General features: G+C 35.8%; 1 protein-coding gene across 3 annotated transcripts in view; it reads right to left on the bottom strand.

The window, feature by feature from the left end:
• The window catches only part of LOC129243500 (calcium-binding mitochondrial carrier protein Aralar1), a 49,021-nt gene that overhangs the window by 5,207 nt on the left and 23,574 nt on the right, over nucleotides 1-20,240 (bottom strand). For 2 of the 3 annotated variants that reach the window (XM_054880561.1, XM_054880570.1), the window contains exons 2-6: nucleotides 2,762-2,914; nucleotides 1,328-1,490; nucleotides 1,099-1,190; nucleotides 828-1,022; nucleotides 514-737 (exon numbers count right to left, since the gene is read on the bottom strand). In XM_054880561.1, the coding sequence (XP_054736536.1) occupies nucleotides 514-737; nucleotides 828-1,022; nucleotides 1,099-1,190; nucleotides 1,328-1,490; nucleotides 2,762-2,914 (827 nt within the window). Of the gene's footprint in view, nucleotides 1-513; nucleotides 738-827; nucleotides 1,023-1,098; nucleotides 1,191-1,327; nucleotides 1,491-2,761; nucleotides 2,915-3,952; nucleotides 4,210-20,240 lie in introns of those variants that run through there. The other variant, XM_054880577.1, reaches the window with a different exon arrangement.

Raw genomic sequence — 20,240 nt, 5'->3', positions numbered from 1 at the left:
GCCAAAGCGATTTTAAGCACTTTGCTAATACTGTAGTTTCTTGAATTTCGCTAATGCTCTCGTTTTACTTGTGAATGTATGTGGTTATGTTACTATCGTATCGCTCATTTACTGGTAGAACATCATAACTCAAAATTGAAAATTCGAGAAAAATGGCTGCTTCAAATTTTTGAGTTTACTTTGCCTCTTTAAGTAAAAGTAAAGACACATTTTATTGTTCCCACGATGGTTGGCTCTATGTTGCCGCAAGGGCCCGGATTTATATCCGGCCGAGGACTGTCCCTCTAGCGGCACTCAGCAACTCATGTTCATCCAATATGATAAATATCGCCATGAATTTGTTACGCAGTATAAAAATTGACTGGTGGCCATTTCCGCGCTTAAATGGGCAAATGTTTTTTGCTTTTGGATTATGACACTTGCAGAAAATGAGCGATGCATATACAATAATATGTATGTATATATGTGTATTTATCTATCTTGAGTGTATGTAATCCTTCCACGAGAGCTTACCCAGTTTGATGAAGCGCGCCGGTTAATTGAAAGAGAATATCAATTTCTAGTGGCGTTATTTGGCTCATTGTTTGTGCGGCGTAAAGTAGTTCGTCCTTTGTCACAGGTTCGTTGCGATTACCTTGGGCAGCGTGCAAATAGATACGTTTAATCAATTCCATATTGTTGAGCAGCGAAGTAAATGCGATGAAATAAGGGAAGCTCACTTTGTGACCTTCGGTGACCTATTGATGCGAGCGAATACCGGTAATAAAAGAATATTACGCATATTTAGTTTGTTTTTGCGGCGCAGAGCGTTTGATAACTTTACTCACCGCTACCAGATTATCCTTGACAACAGGTGTGAGTAAATGCCTTTTAACTTTAACAATAATATCCTGAAAATCTAGAGGTGAGATGTATCCAGAACCAGCTGGATCTCTACTACGGAATGCCTCCATTGCGTACTCCTCATGAAAATCATGGAGCAGCTGTGTGAATTCCGCATAGTTTATGGTGCGTTTTTTTTTCTTCAAAATAAATAAATAAAAGAATAAATTAACGCAATTCGAATGCAGGTTTCAATTTTGGTTAAACAGTACTCACCTCACCAAAATACCGCTTGATAAAGGAACTATCTAAATTAAAAGGTATTTTAGAATGCAATTCGGTTTTTTGTACGATATCGACGAAATCGGCTGAAATGAGAACAATGAACTTTTTTCAATGGAAAATAGATTGTAAGAGTAATTTTTCATTTTACTTATATAGAAGATTTTTTTTTTATTTCATTTGTTTTACTGTACAATCCACTCTTATTTGGCCCCACACTCACCGTAATGCACTGTGCCATTGCCTTTGCGGTCGAACAGCTGAAAAGCAGTTTTGTAGAGCGCATCTGGCGTGCAGAGCAGTCCCTCAAAGGCTTGGAATTCGGCAAATGAGATCAACCCATCTTTGCTGGTGTCCGCAATGTTGGCTAACAAACGCACAGATTCCTAAAAACAAAGATTGGATGTGAATTAGCAAGGTCAATATTGATGGCTGACGCAGCACTTCATAGAAATAATCGAGCCAATAAAACATTGTTGGCTTAATTTCGATGTTTTAATTTAATCATTGGTGTTTCTGTTTTGTTTTGCTTTAACTACTAATAAATGCACGCAGCGCCTTTAAATCAAAAAGCCCATTTGCCGGCTAAATTACTTGAAATACTTGAAATGATAAGGCTTTTTCTTGGTATAATTCAGTTTATGCTAGAACAACTACAAAAATGCTGTGTTGTCTCACTAAGTTCACTACATACATACACACACATCCACATACAGTCACACACCATTCTGGACGCTTAGAAAATCATGTGGTGTGCAGGTGATTTGCTCTGTTTGTTTTGGGGAGTCGTTATGAGTATCAGAATTTTTCGCGTTATATTTTTGATGTGTTGTTTTTGTAAAAGAAAAGTACATAATTCATGAGATACCTAGTAGAAAAACAAGTTGTATAATTTAATGGTGAAATGCTCTGAAGTTGGTATGAATTTTCGTACTAATTGTCATCATTTGAAATAAGTTTTTTGTACAATTCTCCTCTTCTACTTCCCCTCTTCCATAGCGTACTTCAATTTTTCCTCTTCTCAGTTTTATATCCGAACGATTGATGCCCAAAGTATTGTATAATATTTACTCACTTTTCTATGTTTTTTGTTTTTCAGAAATATTTTCTGTCCAAGACATTGTCCGAGTGTCTTTAGAAATGGATGGGAAAATAATTTTTAAAAATAAAATCCCGCGTATACAACAAGTACATAGAAATATTTGCTCTTATATACATATAAATATACGGTCCAATATTTGTATGTATGTATGTAAAATAACAAATTGGCGTATTTGGTGACGCACAGCATGACGCAGATGTATTTACATTTTTCTAATAGTGTTTCTTATCAAATAAAGATGACAAATTAATTGAATCTAAATTCATGCTGATCCACCAGTATCCGCTAGCTGTCGTACATTATCGCTCGTTTGCTGTAGATACGTGCCTTAATCCAGAAATGGTTTCAAGTTTTAAATTTAAGACATTTCCCTAAGTGAAAGTAAATAGACATTTTCAACTAATGGCAAAAGAAGAGTTTGCGGCAATTTATTCAAACTTATCTATTTTTTTTTTTGTTTCTTGATTATGACTCTTTAGCAGCAAATAAGCGATGTGTACTTACATATATGTACATACATATGTATGTACGGATGTATAATACTTATATACTCACATCATTGAATGTAGCATCTGTGAAGAGTCCAAGAAATTTGCGCACGAAATCCTCACTGGTCATGTAGTAGTCGCCATCCTTTTGTAACGAGGCGTATCTAAGGAAGACTTCGCGGAGTTTATCGGTGCTGGCACGTTTTAGAAACGACGATCCCTGCAATGAAGAATAAAACATGTAAGAGAGTCAGCAACTGAGTGAAAAGAGCGTAAAATACTAAGAAAGAGAATAGAGCGTTCTTATTTTTACATGACATTAATACGGGGTGTCTCATTAAAACCTTTAAAAAGACTTTAAAAATAGCGGTGTTTACTTGAAAAGTTTTGAACAAAATTTTAAACATTTGCATAGATTACAATACCAATAAATAGCGGTGCTTTTAACGAAATTTTCGTTAATATTTTCCAGTAGTGCCGATTCAAATTTTGATTAATGGAGCGTTGAGTTCCGGCTTTCAGTTCACCGATTGTTTTTGGCAAACCTCAAAGTGAATTTCTGCCATGAAAAAGCTCCTCTTAAAAAATCATTTGCCGTTCGGAGTCGGCTTAAAACTGTAGGTCTCTCCATTTGTGAACCAACATCAACACGCACGCCACAATTAGGAGGAGGAGGAGCTCGGATACCCACATAACAGAGTTTACGCGACAATTATTTACTTATTTTTTAATTGTTTTTGAATTATTTGGCAACTAATTTTATATTCCAAACAGCCAAAAAAATCAAAAATCCAACAGCATTCATCGCGTGATCCCCGCCGGAGAGCAAAATATTATTTTCGAACGTTTTCCGCAATATTCTTAATTTGGTGAACTGAGCCTCAGTGCTCCCATGACATAACTTACACAGAAACGGCAAAAAATTGTGGCGCTAACTTCAAATGCAATAGTATTAACAGAACACCCGTTTGGAATTTACTTAGCTGACTACATACATTTGTAAGTGAGTAAGAGATGGGAGTGCAAGAGCAAAACTACGTATAGATGTAGGCATACATACATACATGCACTCACTACATACATACATGTACTCGTATCAGTGCTCTTGCCTGTAAAGGTCATATTAGAAAAAAGAAATACACGAGCGCGTTAATTTGACAGCCACTTCGTAAGTAAACTTATTCATACATAAATGTACATATTTGGTATGCCTTCAAATATATCTATGTAGATAAATTAAATGTGATAATTCACGTACAGACTGTGGCATTTTGCGTTAAATATGGGAGCCCTCCTTTTTCCTTGCAATAAGTTTTTTGTTTTTCTTATGAGCTCAGAAATTTAATCACTGTTTCCTATCCGCTGAAATTCTCGCGTAGAATCTAGTATGCATGAATTTTGCCACACAAGCGCGTCTCACTTCGTTACTTGAAATCGTTTATTATTTACGTATGTTCTCTACTTTTCACAGCGCTTAAAGTTAACAACTGAATCAGTCGTCAGCAAAACACCAACTAAACGACGTTTTCATTGATACCTCGACCACCACACAGCCGGCTCGACTATGTACGTTTCCGTCAAAATTCTGCAGGCAACTCAAATTAAACAATTGTGAGTTTGTACAGAACCGGTTCAAAAGTGATAACGATTGGGTGCTACAATGAGGTGAAAGCTGTGGAGGAACTTTTGGAAAAATTATGAGATTTTCTAACTTAATTTTTTTAGGCTTTCGTTTTACAATTTCAGTGAGTGTAGATATTTAGTTTCTGGGGCTTTTATCCAAATTGTACAATACGTCATTTATTTACTTGGTTTACTATGAACAGGTAGACTATAATGGCAGCACAGCGCATCAATTATCCTTCACAGGTCTTTAGGCAAATAAAGGTTCCTTTTTTAAAAAAGATGAGAAAATAGTTTTTATGACAAGGTTTTTTCGGCGTGGATATGAAATTTGAGGTTTGCTTGGAAGGGCGGTAACTGGACAACTGTTTTACCCTTAGTGTTATTTATATTTTGATTAGTGATATCTGCGTTGTTAATTATTTTTGTTGCTTTTTTATTATTATTTATTGCATCCCAAAAGAGGACTAAATGACATTAACTGCCAACAGCTTAGCTGCAAGCCAATAATTTATAACAGATACAAAATATTACAATTAAATATATACATATATAGGTATATATAAATATTATATAAAGTAATTAACAAATTTACAAACAATAAAACGTTTACTGCAAAAAGTTTCGGGCTATATGACTGAAATTGATTAAAGCTGCTTTCCGCATATCGAAAATTAGAGGTTCTATTTTTGTTATTTGTTATTATTATTATTATTGTTATTGTTATTTTCGTATAAGTCAGCAAAAAAGAACCTGGCAAGAGTAATACAACAAACCAAGGAAAGTAAATGGAAGCATCTTAGGAATGACATTAATAACAATCCATGGGGCCTAAAAACCTTGACTAGCAGCGGAAGTACAAAAAGGATCTATACTCGGCCAAGGACTATCACTCCAGTTGTATTCCCCAAAGATGTATGGGGAATGTTTATACGGATACAACACAACACCACATAGCCGCGATCACGATACGGTTACTTCAGGAAATGCCTCTACCGGTTGGGCAAGTTGGAAGAAAACATCAATGTCCAATGTCAAAAACCGGCAACAGGCCGGGGGCACTTGTGAGAATAATAGGCAATATCTCTTTAGAAAACTTAGCCCAAAAAAGGCAAGCAGCGGTGGGAAATAGATTGCTATTGCAAACCACGTAGAAAGTATCCTGACAACGAAAAAGCAGTAGCTGAAGACTTATTGTGAGGGATAAATGGCGATTCTGGGCGCAGAAGCCACATCTATGCTGAATAAATAAAATTGTCATAAGCCGTTATTTTTAATTCACCAAAAGTATTTTACAATAAAGTTTTCAAAAATGTTTTTTGCTCAAACTATTAGGCGCTTCCGTATTTCCGTAAAGTTTTCTTTTAACTCCGGCCCTGGTTCGATTATTATCATCTCTGTTGGAGCTCAAAGAAAGAAAAAAAAAACAGCGCATAAATGGCACGTAGGCTAGTAGAAGAGTAAACGCTGCTGATTGATTTCTTTGCACATAATTTGAGTATATTCTTAACTTCTCCACAGCAATCTCTTTCCTAAATCTCATGCACATTGCTGACGTCTAAAGTTTTTTCCTAGTCAAATTGGTGGCAATAATGTGATCTCGGAGTGGCTCACTCTCTTTGACTAAGCACTTTGCTTCGACACATATATATGACCACATGCAGGAGTATACATATATGTTTGTATGTGTTGCCAAATTTTCACGTGCATGAATCTCTTTGACAAAGCAGTAAAGGGTACTGAAGAAGAGATACTCTTACCAACTTATACACACAAGCTCATATATACATTTTATACGAATAGTTTAATTGGAACGAGACAAAATGACTCAAATAATTTCACACATACCTACATATGTATATGCTTAGATCATTCTGAGAGTGAATGAATTGTTGTAGTTTCAGAGTGTGATGCTTTTGATATGTTTTGAAAAATGTTGCAAATATTTGGTGCGAGTAATGGTTCACTATTACAATAAATAAATAGAGAAATGAGAGAAATATTTCCATTTTTATCGTCTACAAGAAAAAAAAAAAACAAAAAGGAATGTTGACCATTTGATTTAAGTTTATATATACAGTTCATATATACAGTGATGAACAAAAGTATTGGCACCGCAAGATACTTCCACATTACTTTAACATTACTTTTTGTCCACTTATGAAGTGATTTTAAATGGCAGAGGAATGCAGAATATTGGGGTAGAAACCACACAAAAATTAGTTTCATCGATGCCAAAGCGGCTTTAAATTTTCCTATTTTGTTATTGCTTTTTTTTTTTTTTTTGCTTTTAATGAAGTGTGCGAATGATTTTGTTTTGTTTTAATAAGTACTTTTCTTTTATAATTATTGTTAATTAAATATAACAGATAATAAAATGACCTAAAGGGAATATAATTCATAATTTGTCCTTCTGTATAGCGGGTTTTCTTGTGAATAAAAATGACTTGAACAAGAAATAATGTTAAAGTACAGGGTGGCTGATGAATTTTGCTACATTAAGAAACTCAAATAACTTTTTTTTTTTAGTGTATGGAATTCATTTATTTTTTTTTTCAAGTTGAAGGTCATTAAATAATTGAATTTAAATGCCCCCCATGCTCGTTGACACAAGTGCGGCATCTTAGTAAAAAGTTGTTCATTGCTGCTTTGAGAGTTGCGACAGGAATAGCCGCAATTGTTGCCCGAATGGATTGTTTTAGTTCATCCAAATTTGTTGGCTTTGTTTTATAAACTTCTTGTTTACATAAACCCCACAAGAAAAAGTCAGGTGCAGTAAGGTCAGGCGACCTGGGGGGCCAACGAAATTCGGAGTTTCTTGAAATCAGTTTATTGGGAAATTTTCGTCGCAACTCTGTCATAACAGTCTGGGCTATGTGAGACGTTGCCCCATCTTGTTGAAACCACACAGAGTTGAAAGGAATTCTCTTTCGGCGTAGTTCTGGATAGAAAAATTCTTTCAGCATTTTCAAATAACGGTCTCCAGTAACCGTAACGGTGTGACCATTTTCTTCAAAAAAATAAGGCCCGACAATACAGCGTGAAGAAACCGCACACCACACTGCCACGCGAAGAGGATGCAATTCCGTCTCGTAGAGTATCTGTGGGTTAGAACATATTCGACAATTTTGTTTGTTCACATTGCCGTTCAAATCGAAATGGGCCTCATCAGACATGAAAAGGCAGTTTAACATGTTTTGGTCTTCTTCCACCATTTGCAGGATCTTCTGGCAAAATTTCAAGCGAATCGGCAAGTCTGCTGCATTGAGTTTGTTAACCATTTGAATTTTGTAGGGAAATAAGTCTAAATCTTTGTGCATTATTGTTTGCAAAGACTGCCGGCTGACACCAAGTTGAGCAGATAAGCTTCTTGTTGAAACCCTTGGATTGCTTTGTATAGCTGCAGCTACAGCAGCGATCGTTTCCTCCGTCCGAACTGGTGGGTTTCGATGATAAGGCCTTCTTGCGACTGTTCGTTGCTCAGCAAAATTATTCACCAGTCTCATTATGGTCCATCTGCTCGGGGGATCGCCGCAAAACATCCGCCTGTACTCTCTCTGTACCAAAACTACGGACTCCAGTGCGTGATAGCGGCGGACTATCCAAATTCTTGTTTGCGTGTCCCAGTTATCCATTTTAATAAATTTTAAAGATCAATCTGCAAATTAAAACAAAAATGGAACAGATAACTTAAAAAGAAAAAAAGTTATTCAATTTTTTTTTGGTAGCGGCTTTCATCAGCCACCCTGTATAAGTATCTTGCTGTGCCAATACTTTTGTTGATCACGGTATGAATTTTATGGTATTTACTTTGTGGAAGTGTTGAATTTTTCTTGGCAATATGGCATAAAATGGATGACATTTTTTTCGAGAAAAGAAAACAATATTTGGTATTTTCTATTCCAACTGAACGAGTTTTACATTATATAATTTCGACGGCATGATCTCGCAAGCTGTGTGCTCGTAATAAAGTCAATTGCTAGGGTTCGCGTCACATTTCCGGCAGTAAAACATTCTAGGAAAGCTAAATAAATCTTAAATCTTAAAAAAGTTCCCATAGAAACTATGTCCAAGGAAAAGAAATAAAGTAGTAGATTATTTTGTGTGGAAGTTTTAAATTTTAATTCAAGAGAAATCAGGCATGGCTTTTATGTAGTAACTGTAATGGAGCCTTAATAGGATTTGGCTTAGGTGTATGTACATACATACATATGTATATTGGAATAATTTCATTTCTTATAATATTTGGATGTTGTGGGCTAATATTATTCCCAAGCCTCTATTGCCTGGAATGATTATTATCACATCTCGGATAGATAAAGTTTTCTATCAATCTATTTGTAGAAAAAGAAAATAAGGAGAAGTCAACCAGGAAAAGTATTTTAGTGTGGCTAGAACTGTTCTTCCTGTCATACAGTAGAGGACCTCAGTGAACGGGTAGAACAGAATGCATCGCTTCTTTGTTAAGATCACCTTAGTACATACAATAAATTACATCTAATTCTTTGGCACTAATTAATTGTACATATGTAGGTGAAGGACTTGAGTCTGCAGAAGCATATTTTCTTATTTCCCAGGAGGTATACAATAATTGATAAACGGTTCACTAGACAGGGCTAGTTTATTGGCGCGGCAGTCCTTGGTCGGGAAAACCCGGAGTCATAAATACTTATTCATAAATTTACAAAAATTGAACTATTTCACAAAACATCAAAAATGCGGTATTACAAAAGTCAACATACAGTTGAAATAGCTTAAAAAAACTAATTAATAAGTATATACATATAATTGGCGCGTACACTCTTTTCGGGTGTTTGGCCAAGCTTCGCCTCCTATTTGTGGTGTGCGTCTTGATGTTGTTCCACAAATGAAGGGACCTACAGTTTCAAGCCGACTCCGAACGACAGAAATGCACTCGGAGGTTTGCCATTGCATGCCCTGGGGCGACCGCTATTAGAAAAATGTTTTTTCCGAATGGTAGTCACGCGCAAACCCATTCGGCTACGGCGGCCGCCTAAAATTAATTTATTCATTAATAAAACTTTTTTTACTACTACTTTTAGTATTTAGTAGATCCATCACCATTATAAATCACTGATTGAAGGCATCGTTGTATTGACTAGTTGAGTAATCTCTTCCAGTGTTATTTGGTTCCACGCCTCCATCGACACTTTTTTTAGCGATTTTGCGTCAGTAACTATACTTCGTCAAACTTTTTTCTCTAAAAGCTCCCAAGCACTGGGTGCGTAATATTAAAGCCATTCTTTGACACTTCGTGCAGTATGCTTAGGGCCATTGTCTTGTTGGAAATCAAACCGACAACAACGGCCTGAGTAAGAATTACCACATTTACATTGACCAGCAATGTAAAGCGAGTACTATGTATGTAGATAGGCAAATGTATATGAGATAGATTATTAATAAAGCAGATACTCGTATATAAGAGTGTTTGTATGTTTATTTTAATATAACAAAGTGTTTAACAGGAAATTAAACCAGCACAGCAAATGCTTTGAATTACTGACGGGGAACAGTTATCAGGTTCAAAGCGCTTATACAGGGTATTCTTTCAAGTTCGAGTTGCTTTTTTTAAAATTGAAATTGATCACATATTTGAAATGGTAATATTATATGTTATCTCTTTATTAGCTTATGAGCAAAGAATCCTCAATTTATGATTGAAAAATTATATATATACATATATGTATATATAAATATTTTAAATGCCCTTCGCAAGTACCCTTACAGATGTCGATTCATTTTAGATATTTATCTATATACATATATAAATTGTATACTCAAGACGACCTCACAAAATATAGTTCGAAGTCACAAAATATTATGAAATTAATCTTACCGATAATTTGTTTCCTTTGCCTAAGCTCTTAAATGAAAATGAGCTTCATGAAGAAATTATTTTTTTTACCAAAACCAACTGTAGTGGATTTTAATTATTTTTATATATGGTGTTGTTGTTGTTCTAGCAGCATAAATACCCCCCATACATCTACTGCGAATGCTGATGGAATCGCAGTCCTCGGCCGGATATAAATCCGGGTCGTTCCGGTTACGTAGAACCGACTGTCGTGGGAACGAGATGTTAAAGACAACTGACGAAACAGAACACTGCTAGAAAACAAACTTGGGCTTGGCAGACCCTGTATCGAATATGCTTGCATGTGGGTGCATTCAATTTCAAAAATATGTGCATATGGAAAAACATTCATCGATTACCGCTGGATCGTCTAATAGACGTTGCGACGTTGACTTTTACTGCTGTCGAATATGCCTCCCTGTAGTCAACCATTTACAAATGTATAAATTTATACTGCAAATAAATAAATACAAATATTCATGGTAACTTTGTTGTTGTGAATTAACGCTTACGTAGGCAACCCAATAAAAATAATGGCAAGATCAAAAATAATCTGAAAACACAACAAATGTAAACAAACGCATTGAAATCAATTGGAATTGCAATCTGTAATCTGCTGGTGGTAGTACGAATTTTATTGTAAATAACAGTGGTGGTGGAGAAATGGGAACAGTGCCTTAGTAGACAAGAATGATATAAACAAGATTGTACAGTGTTGCCAACCATTTGCTCTTCACAATAAATTTAGTGCTTTTTTATGCCCAAAATGCGAAAATTTTTAAGTCTGGGGATTGTTTCCTTTTGTTTTTAATTTAAAGCTACCGAAACTATAAGTTTAAAAAAAACTGTATACTGTATTATTAAACAAAAGAATGTTAAAAAAGGTCACTCTGAGAAGATTTTAGTGCGAATGCAAAATTGTTGGTTCTTATAAAGTTTGATATTTTGAAAGTGCAATTTAATTTTTTGCTCCTTTTAAGTTAATGCAAGATTATTAAATGCTCTTCTCTCAACTCTTCTTAACATTGAAAACCTTTTTACACATTTTAAAAAGCGTTTGCATTTACTAAATACGCATTAAAACCATAGAGGTGTATTCGTTTCGTCTGGTCCTCAATCCTTGGGACCTGGGATATCATAGTAAAGATAAGCAAAAAAAAACAAAAATTCCAGAAAATACTGAAAAAACGATATGGACATTTTTACAAAAAGAGTACCTTATTTTGTTACATAACCTGAATTTTGCAAATAAGTCGATCCCTTATCAAAAGAGTTTCTTTTAACAAAAAAACTCATAAATTAAATTGTATATATCCATAACACATTTATTAAAAAAAAAAACGCACATTTTAAAGACAATAATTCAATAAAAATTTGGTGTTTTATTTTCTTTAAATTAAAAAATTGCCGAAGAAATTTCGACCAAAATCGCGTAAGCGGTTAGCGCCAATTAAGAAGACGAAAAAGAAGAAGAGAATTGGCAACCACAAGGAAAAACACAGGAAAAATATCTTAAGTGTATCTAAGGTATATATAAGGTATAGCTCTCTCTCCTTTTCCTCTACGTTATATCTTTTTTCTCTCTCGCGGAACGAAAATGCCCAAAACGTTGCATGGCCTTGAAATTGTACTCTCCATTGACGCTCGTCCATCGACGCCTAAGATGTCTCACTTCAAAAAGTATTTGCCTAGACAACCTGCTCTGATTTTAGCTAGGGCTGGACAATTGCAAGGGAAGTGCTCAACTGTTTCTTCCTCTTCCTCATCTCTGCAACTTCTACAATATTCATGGGAGAAAACTCTTAGTCTCGAGAAATGCCTGCCAAATAGCCAATGACCGGTTACACAAGGCACGACCTTCAAGATATAATCTCTTGAGATACTAAGCATTTCCTTTGCCCTTTTCTTGTTAATTTGCGGCCATTGTAGCCTCCTAGCTGTTACACATGTATCTTCATCTTCCCATGAGCTATTGGCCTCTTGGGTAATGTTGTTTTCTTTATTAATTTATTCGTGGCCAAAGGTATTCCAATGGTACTTTATCACTGTTTTATTACAGTTTTCCTCAATATCTTTGTGCCCCGGAACCAAAATAAAGCTGACCTTGAATACGACACTAATATCGTTTAGGGCTGCCCGGCATTCCTGCGTAACCTTCGATCTTAGTATAGCCGCATTCATTGATTTAATGGCCGCCTGGCTATTCGAGAATATATTTATAGTCGTTTTTGTTGCGGCATGCGTATTTAGGTATGTAGCCACTTCTTTTATAGCTAGAACCTCTGCTTGATAGACCCTGTAATAGTCTGGTAGTCGAACGGATAGTTCCAGTCCTAATTCCTTCGAAAAAACTCCATAGCCAACCTTATCGTCTAGTTTGGAGCCATATATGCAAAAATTTGATTCCCCCCTTCTCCAAGACATTGGTGTCTGCCACTGCCTTCTTGACGGTATACTCGTCTTGAAGAGCCTTTCGAAAGTGAGTCTAGGAATAGAGTAGTCTATTTTTTGTTTGTGACTATACCAAGAGTGCAAAATAGAAGCGTGGCCGAACTCCCAGTTTTTCCATAGCGCCATACCTTTGAGTCTGAGCGCCGAGGCGGCGGCCACGTGTTTCCCTACCAGATTTAGTGCAGGTAGCACTTCCAGCGCTGCTCTCAGTTCAGCTTCTAAGTGTGGCCATGTTAGAGCGCAGAATATCCATAAAGGTGGTAGAATATTTGCCATTGACGGTAATTGCTCGGTCATCTGCGTAAGCAGTGGCGTGGCAGTCCCCTTGTTTATTTCGCTGTTTGTCGCTGTGCTTGTCAAGTGGATTAAATAATGAGCATAAAAAATGATTGTTAAAAATGACGAAGAGACTAATTCGTACGAAAATAAGAAGCCGTCCAGAAGAGATGTAAGAGAAGTCGACCAAGATCCGAGAATAAGTAAACCGAAATTGGTCCAACATATCGTCGAGACATCCGGAAAGAGTGTTCATCCAAGAACTAATAAAATATATCGTAATAATAGCGGGTATTTCAACAGAACACCAGGTACGGAAATGAAAAATGTGTTACTTACTGTCAAGCACGACGGCAGCAACGTAATGGAGCTGATATGCGGAGCTATAGCTGCATCTAGCGTTGGAAAGATGACCTTTATTGAAGGTACTAAGGACCGATGTAAATATAAAAGCAAATTGGAATATCAGTAGAATGCTTGGGTTTCCCAACAATGCGATGACCTTAAGATATTGCACTTATTGTCAAAGAATGGCTCTTATATTACTCACCCAGACAGCGAAATATACCGCCACAGAGTCTGGGTTTAAGTCCGGTAGAACGTGTTTGGGAGGTTTTACAGAGAAAAAGTAAATAACGCGGGAAGAGCTTACCCAAGTAGTAGGATCAATGCCACGACGCATTCAAGCCGTGGTTGATAAAGGTGGTGGGCCTACCAAATACTAAAAGTATTCAGCAAAGCTAGTTTTAATATATAAATATGTTTTTTTTGAGTTGATTGAACTGTATGATGACTTTTGCCATACCGCTTTTTTGTTGTTTTTTTTATTTTTTTGTTATAAAGCAATCGAAATAATTCAATTTTTATAAATTTATGAAAAAATATGAAATAAAAAAATAAAAACTACGCCAACAATTTTTTCAATTATTGTACACCTTCTGGGAAATAAAAAAATATGCTGCTGTCTGTAACTTAAGTCCTTCGCCGTAAACTCGTATACATATACATATGTAAATAAGCAGAAATGACCGCTAACTCAATTTTTTTATGCACTGTCGATATTTATAATAATGTTTCATAAGATGAAAATTACATTTTTAATTAAGTAACAAAGTTAGGTTAGGTTAGGTTTGGCAGCCGCATCGCACATAGAGACAACGATGCCACTTAGACCACGAGATGGGCCGTTGTGAGCCGCGGTGGTTGGGCTACATTTCCCTCTCCAATTTAACCATCCTGAGTTTTTGACAAAGTGTAAAAGGTTGTTAATATCTAAAGTGGATAGAGTAACGAATATAGATGTTAAGAAGTAGGATTTTAAAAATCGGTTCGTGCTTATGGCTAGAGCTGGGCATGTGCAAAAAAGTTGTTGAATTGTTTCCAACTCCTTCTCATTCCTGCAGCTACAACAGCTACTTAGGTCCTAATTTGAAGTCTACTCAATTTTATAATATTCTTGGACAGACGTAGATTTAGCCTTGGCCATGTTTGCCTAGCAATTTCACAGGTGTTACCGCCAATCCATCTTTGATTTGCGGAACTGATTAGTGCGTCCTTAATAAGAAGCTTACAAGTTGCGAGAGGTATCGCCATAAAATTACTTATGTTTGGCATACAGGTACCTTCTACCCTAGAATTCTCTGGTATGTCTCTGGGGCCTCGAGCCCTGCATAAGATTATACGATATTGCTTGGCCACCTCATTTAGAGATTGCTGACAACGATGATGTTGTTTGGAATGCATCCAGGGCTCGTAGGGCAGCTTGGCTGTCTGATAGAATACAGATATCTGTTGATGATAAGTAGTAAAGTAAATCACAGCTAGTTTGCTCGACATATTTCCATCCAAAGATATGCTGTTCACAAATATCTCCATGTGTTTCTTACACAGCATAAAAAAGCCGCTGGTCATTTCTGCATTCTTATCTACGAATTTGTTTTCTTTTTTCGATTATCAGCAAATTATCGTTGGTCATCAATATGTACACATGTTCTCCGAGGAACAGTCCTTCGAGTATTGAAAATAATATAATATATTCTAATACTTTATGTTTCCAACAGCATAATTTACTAAACAAAACTTATTCCATTTTATTCAGATATTATATGTATGTATTTTTTTGTATTCCGTTGTTATTGTTGTATATTATCACATAGAATTATTCTAACAAAGCGTTAATTGTTCTAAGTGATCCCGCACTTTCCGTATTTGTAAGATATGTAAATAGATTTTGTATGCAGTTATTATGCATATTAGTACTTGAATGTATGTATTGATATGTGCATGGATGTACGAGTATGTGCATAAGTGCAACCTCCACTACAAGTGCATACTCGTAGTGACATACACATAACTATGTACATATATATAAGTCTGTACTTGAAAGAACTTCTCGCCTACACCTGAGTAATATCTATTTTGTACTCAAATTAGAAGGTATGCATGCATATACACATATTTTTTTATTTTTATTTTTTGACAGATAATTTGCACCGCTTATTCCACATGCAAGATAGCGTAAGCACGCCTAATCAAATACATACATACATCTCTCGCATTTATCGTAAAAGCGTGCATACATATTCAAGTCCATGCATACATATATACGCTTTACTTATGCATGCATGCATGCACATACATATACATATGTATACAATGTTCGCATATCGGTTGAATTTTGTTTTCTGTAATTTTATCACTATTTAAACGAGTTACTTCTTTTCAACACATTCAATGCGAGAGTGTAAATTCACACAACACTGACTCTACATATCTTCCGAAAATTCGCTGTCCTATCGGACTAGAGAAAAAGCGCCGCTTTCTCAACAACAATTGAAGTGAATCTCTTCGGAAAGTTAAGGGGGTATTCTAGTCTAGAAATTTGAAAAAATCGAATTTTTTTTCAAAATTCTATAGTTTAAGTATTCAAAAATATCTTCCTAAAAGGATTTTTCAAAATTCGAATTATTTTCGAAGTTACAACTATTTTAGTGACGCGACTGCTAGACTGGTTTGAGCGGACGGCGAACTTTAAACGTGTTTTTCTCGAAACTACTTCTTTCGATACGGCCGGGACGATATCTCAAGTTCTAATCAACCGATTTGTTTGAAGTTTATCATAAATATTCTTTAAATATATCCCTTTTTTCCGCGTCATACGATAATGACATTCATATTAATTAAGAATTTGTCATCTTTTTTTTTTCAGATGACCACAAGGGTAGAAATCGTGACGACGAGGACACTGCCGTTTGTTTCCCTCTTCCACTTCAAGGACGCATAATTCCATGAAAATTTAATTTGTTTTTATTCATTTTGTGTGCTCTTAATATATAAATAAATAAATGATAAAAAATGGATAGTAAAACTATCAAAAGCTTTTTTTTATTCACCGTCAAAAAGTGCTTGAAGTTCGGGCCTCTAGACTAGAATACCCCCTTAACCTACAAGTCAGTTTCTGGTTACTTTAATGCATTGTACGACTGCTCCAGCAACTACTTGTCGCGTATGACAGTAGCTTTGATTACTCGTATATTATGTCAGCTGTTTGCAACGGCGTTTTTATCTATACTAAACATTGCGATTTTTTGTTACAGTTATTATTGCTGGCGTGTTGCAATGCTATTATGATTATTGCGGCTATTGTTGTTGCTGCCGCTGAATTTTACCAACATTACGTTATTGATCAACAACAACGACCTTCAGAGCGGAGAAAGAGAATAGGGGAATTATAAATATACACACATGAATGTGAAGGCATGAAACGGCGACATTGAATATTGTGAAGTGTGCCCCGGGGATCAGGAGAATAACATCACCTGGACAACTACGAAGTATTGCAAATTCAACAGACTGACAGGAAGTTGACTGGGGAATATACCTGCATACCACGTGCAAGCAGGCAAATGCATGTAAATACATACACACATACAATGCATTGCACCAAAATTGTCTTGTATCTTCTAGCAGCGGCGAGCTTGGAAAATATTTCGATGGGGTTGAATTTTAAACTGCCCGATAATATGCATGTAATTTAATTTTTTTAAGATTTATAAGCAACATTATTGTCTTACAAATCTTCGTACAAGTACCCTTAGAAAACAGGAGCGATGTTTTGAAATGAGGCAAAATTCTTGATATCTGAATCGTTGCACAAAATGAATATTTATTTCTTCGTATAATATGTGGTTTATTGGGTGCCGGGAACAATGATTTTATGTTTTTGGAGGAGTGTGAAAGAATTTCAATCTTTTATAATAAATTCAAAACTAGTCTAGGAAAGAAGCAATATACTACATACCTACGCACATAAGATTTTATTCTAAAATGAATATTTTGAAGTTTTCTCTGAGTTTATAACACTGAATTGAATAGAGTTGAAATTTATTGTAAACCGTTTCAACGGAAAGTGAGTTCCAGTTTGTTTAAACTTGCTTTTATGACAATAAAAAAATTCTAATTTAGATCCATATATATTCTATAAACTTCGCACAGCCCATTGTTAGTGTTTAATTTCTTTACTTAAGTCAATGGTAACAACCTTACTAACTAGATTTCCAGGGTAAAATAACAAAAAAATAGGAATTAAAATTAAATATATAGTTTATTTAACAATTAGTAAGATACAGTCTGTGACTTAAATAGAGACCTTGGCATTGCGAAATCCAGATCAAGACTTCTAGGAAGCCGATTAAGCTCTTGTCCCTCTTGGCCTCTTGTAATAGGGGAGATATGAGAACTTCTACATAAAGTGGAGTATAAGAGTAAATTGCCCTGTAAGGAACAGCACCTAATTTGGCAGAGTAATTTTGAACAGTCAATGGAGCCAGATATTATATCGTATGTAAACATTAAGCTTTGAACAAGTCGGCGGATGTTGAGTGATAAAACATTGATAAGCATGCATCTAGTACTGTAGGATGACAAGGGACTATCAAAGTGTAAAGGTTGAAGAGCAAAACGTACAAACTGGCGTTGAACTCTTTCAATTCTAAAAGAATGTGAGCAATACATTGGACTCCAACTCCAACTTCGAACGGACTAAAGCATTATATAAGAAATATATACAGTGGGGTGCACAAATGAGTACATGTTTGTACTCCGTACACTTCCAAGTGCATAACAGTAACCACAATAAAGCAATTCGCAAAATTTTTTTTCAATTTAATTTTTTATTCAATTCTTAATAAAATAAATAATAACACAAAACAAAAAAGAGCAAATTCTAGGAAAAAAGCGAATAAAACAAAAACAACTTCCATGTACTCAATTTTGCACCTGCAAGATCTCAGTTTTCTCTCAATAATATAAGCGAAAAAATTTATTTACCGTTGGTTTTTTTCTCGAAAATTTTAAGATTATTTAGCTTAAAGCAAATCGTGAACGCGGCACATTTAAATTTAATAAAATAAAGGAAGTTATTGAAACAATATAATACGTAATTAAAGTCATGAAGAAATTATCGCGACAAATTGAGGACAGTGTTATATCCATGACAAATGCTGGTTCCGCGACGCAAATAATAGCCAAGCAGCTGAACATAAGCCAATCAGTGGTTATAAGAGTCCAGAAAAGGAGAGGGGTGGTCACTAAAGCACAAGTTAGAGGTCGCCGAAAACTTTTAACGGATTCGGATGCACGTGTCATGATGTCACAATTGAAAAAGGACAAATGTTTAACCCCAAAGGACGCGGCTATAGCTATAAACAAACCCGTTAGCCGATGGACTGCAGCAAGAGCCCTTCATAACATCGGCTATATCTCAGCGGTAAAAAAACCAAAACCTGCACTGTCGGAACGAAATGTTAAGGCGCGGTTGAAGTTCGCCAGGGAACACCAAAATTGGACTGAAGATGACTGGAAGCGGGTAATCTGGTCAGATGAATCAAAATTTAATCGGTTTCAGTCCGATGGTAAGCAGTATTGCTGGCGCCGTCCCGGAGAAACCATACAAAGACACCATATTAAAGAAACGGTGAAACACGGTGGGGGAAACGTCATGGTATGGGGCTGTTTCACGTGATGGCAAGTTGGGCCATTGCAAAAAATTGACGGAATAATGAGGAAGGAGGAACATTTGCATATTCTAAAGACTCATCTTCCCCATTTTGTTGACATAGCCGCTTATCCTCAAGAAGAAGTAATATTTCAACAGGATGGCGACCCCAAACATACGTCCAAAATTGTGAAAGAATGGCTAGCTGGGCAAAATTTCGAGGTAATGCAGTGACCCGCTCAAAGTCCTGACCTCAATCCGATTGAGAACTTGTGGTCAATCGTGAAATGACGGTTAGGACAATATCAAAGAGCCCCAGCCAATACAGACGAATTGTGGCGGCGTGTACAGCACGAATGGCAAACTATTCCGGCTGAAATTACACAAAATTTAGAAGGAAGTATACCAAACCGTATGAAACATGTCATACGTAATAAAGGTTTATGGACAAAATACTAAAAACATACTCCATCCGTACAATTGGTGAAAGGTGCAAAATTGAGTACATAGAAGTTGTTTTTGTTTTATTCGCTTTTTTCCTAGAATTTGCTCCTTTTTGTTTTGTGTTATTATTTATTTTATTAAGAATTGAATAAAAAATTAAATTGAAAAAAAATTTTGCGAATTGCTTTATTGTTGTTACTGTTATGCACTTGGAAGTGTACGGAGTACAAACATGTACTCATTTGTGCACCCCACTGTATCTAACAGAAGCTTTTATGCATAAATTGTTTTCCTTTAAGTAAAATTTTACATAAATAATGTATAGGTAAATTGAAAAAACTTAAAGAGTGTTTGAGAATTTAGAATATGAATTAAATATTCTCTATTTTGCAAAAACTATAAAACTCTTAACGTAGATGGTACTAGATATTGTAAAAACATCAAAATTTCATGGGTAATTTCTGGTCTCAGTTATATTAGGAGTTGATTGCATATGGAGTGTCTATAATTTGCAGTGGTATTTTAACCCCTTGAAAGACCTCCCCTTCATGCGCTTACACTTGCATGCATATACCGGAGAATTTCCAAGTGCATGCACCAAATTCTTTCGTTTCTGTGCCTGTATTAATGCATCACTATGCCGGTTGCAGGGCGTGCTGAATTCCCATACTACAACCGCAGGTGGTACACGCCCATTTTATTCAGTAAATGGGTGGCTGTTCTCATTAATTTTTCACTGTCTCCTGTTGCAAGTGCTCTGTTTTTTAGATTATGCGGCTGTACTGATTTTAGTATCAATACAAGTGTACGAGTATGTGAATCTGCCGAAGTACACTCGTATATACCGAATGCTTACAGTTAAAGTATGGCTATGCGTGTGCA

This window comes from Anastrepha obliqua, chromosome 1 (assembly GCF_027943255.1).
Source record: "Anastrepha obliqua isolate idAnaObli1 chromosome 1, idAnaObli1_1.0, whole genome shotgun sequence".
In the NCBI taxonomy this organism is placed as follows: Eukaryota; Metazoa; Arthropoda; class Insecta; order Diptera; family Tephritidae; genus Anastrepha; species Anastrepha obliqua.
Note: the sequence above shows the minus strand (reverse complement) of the source record. Positions and strands in the feature narration are given on the sequence as shown.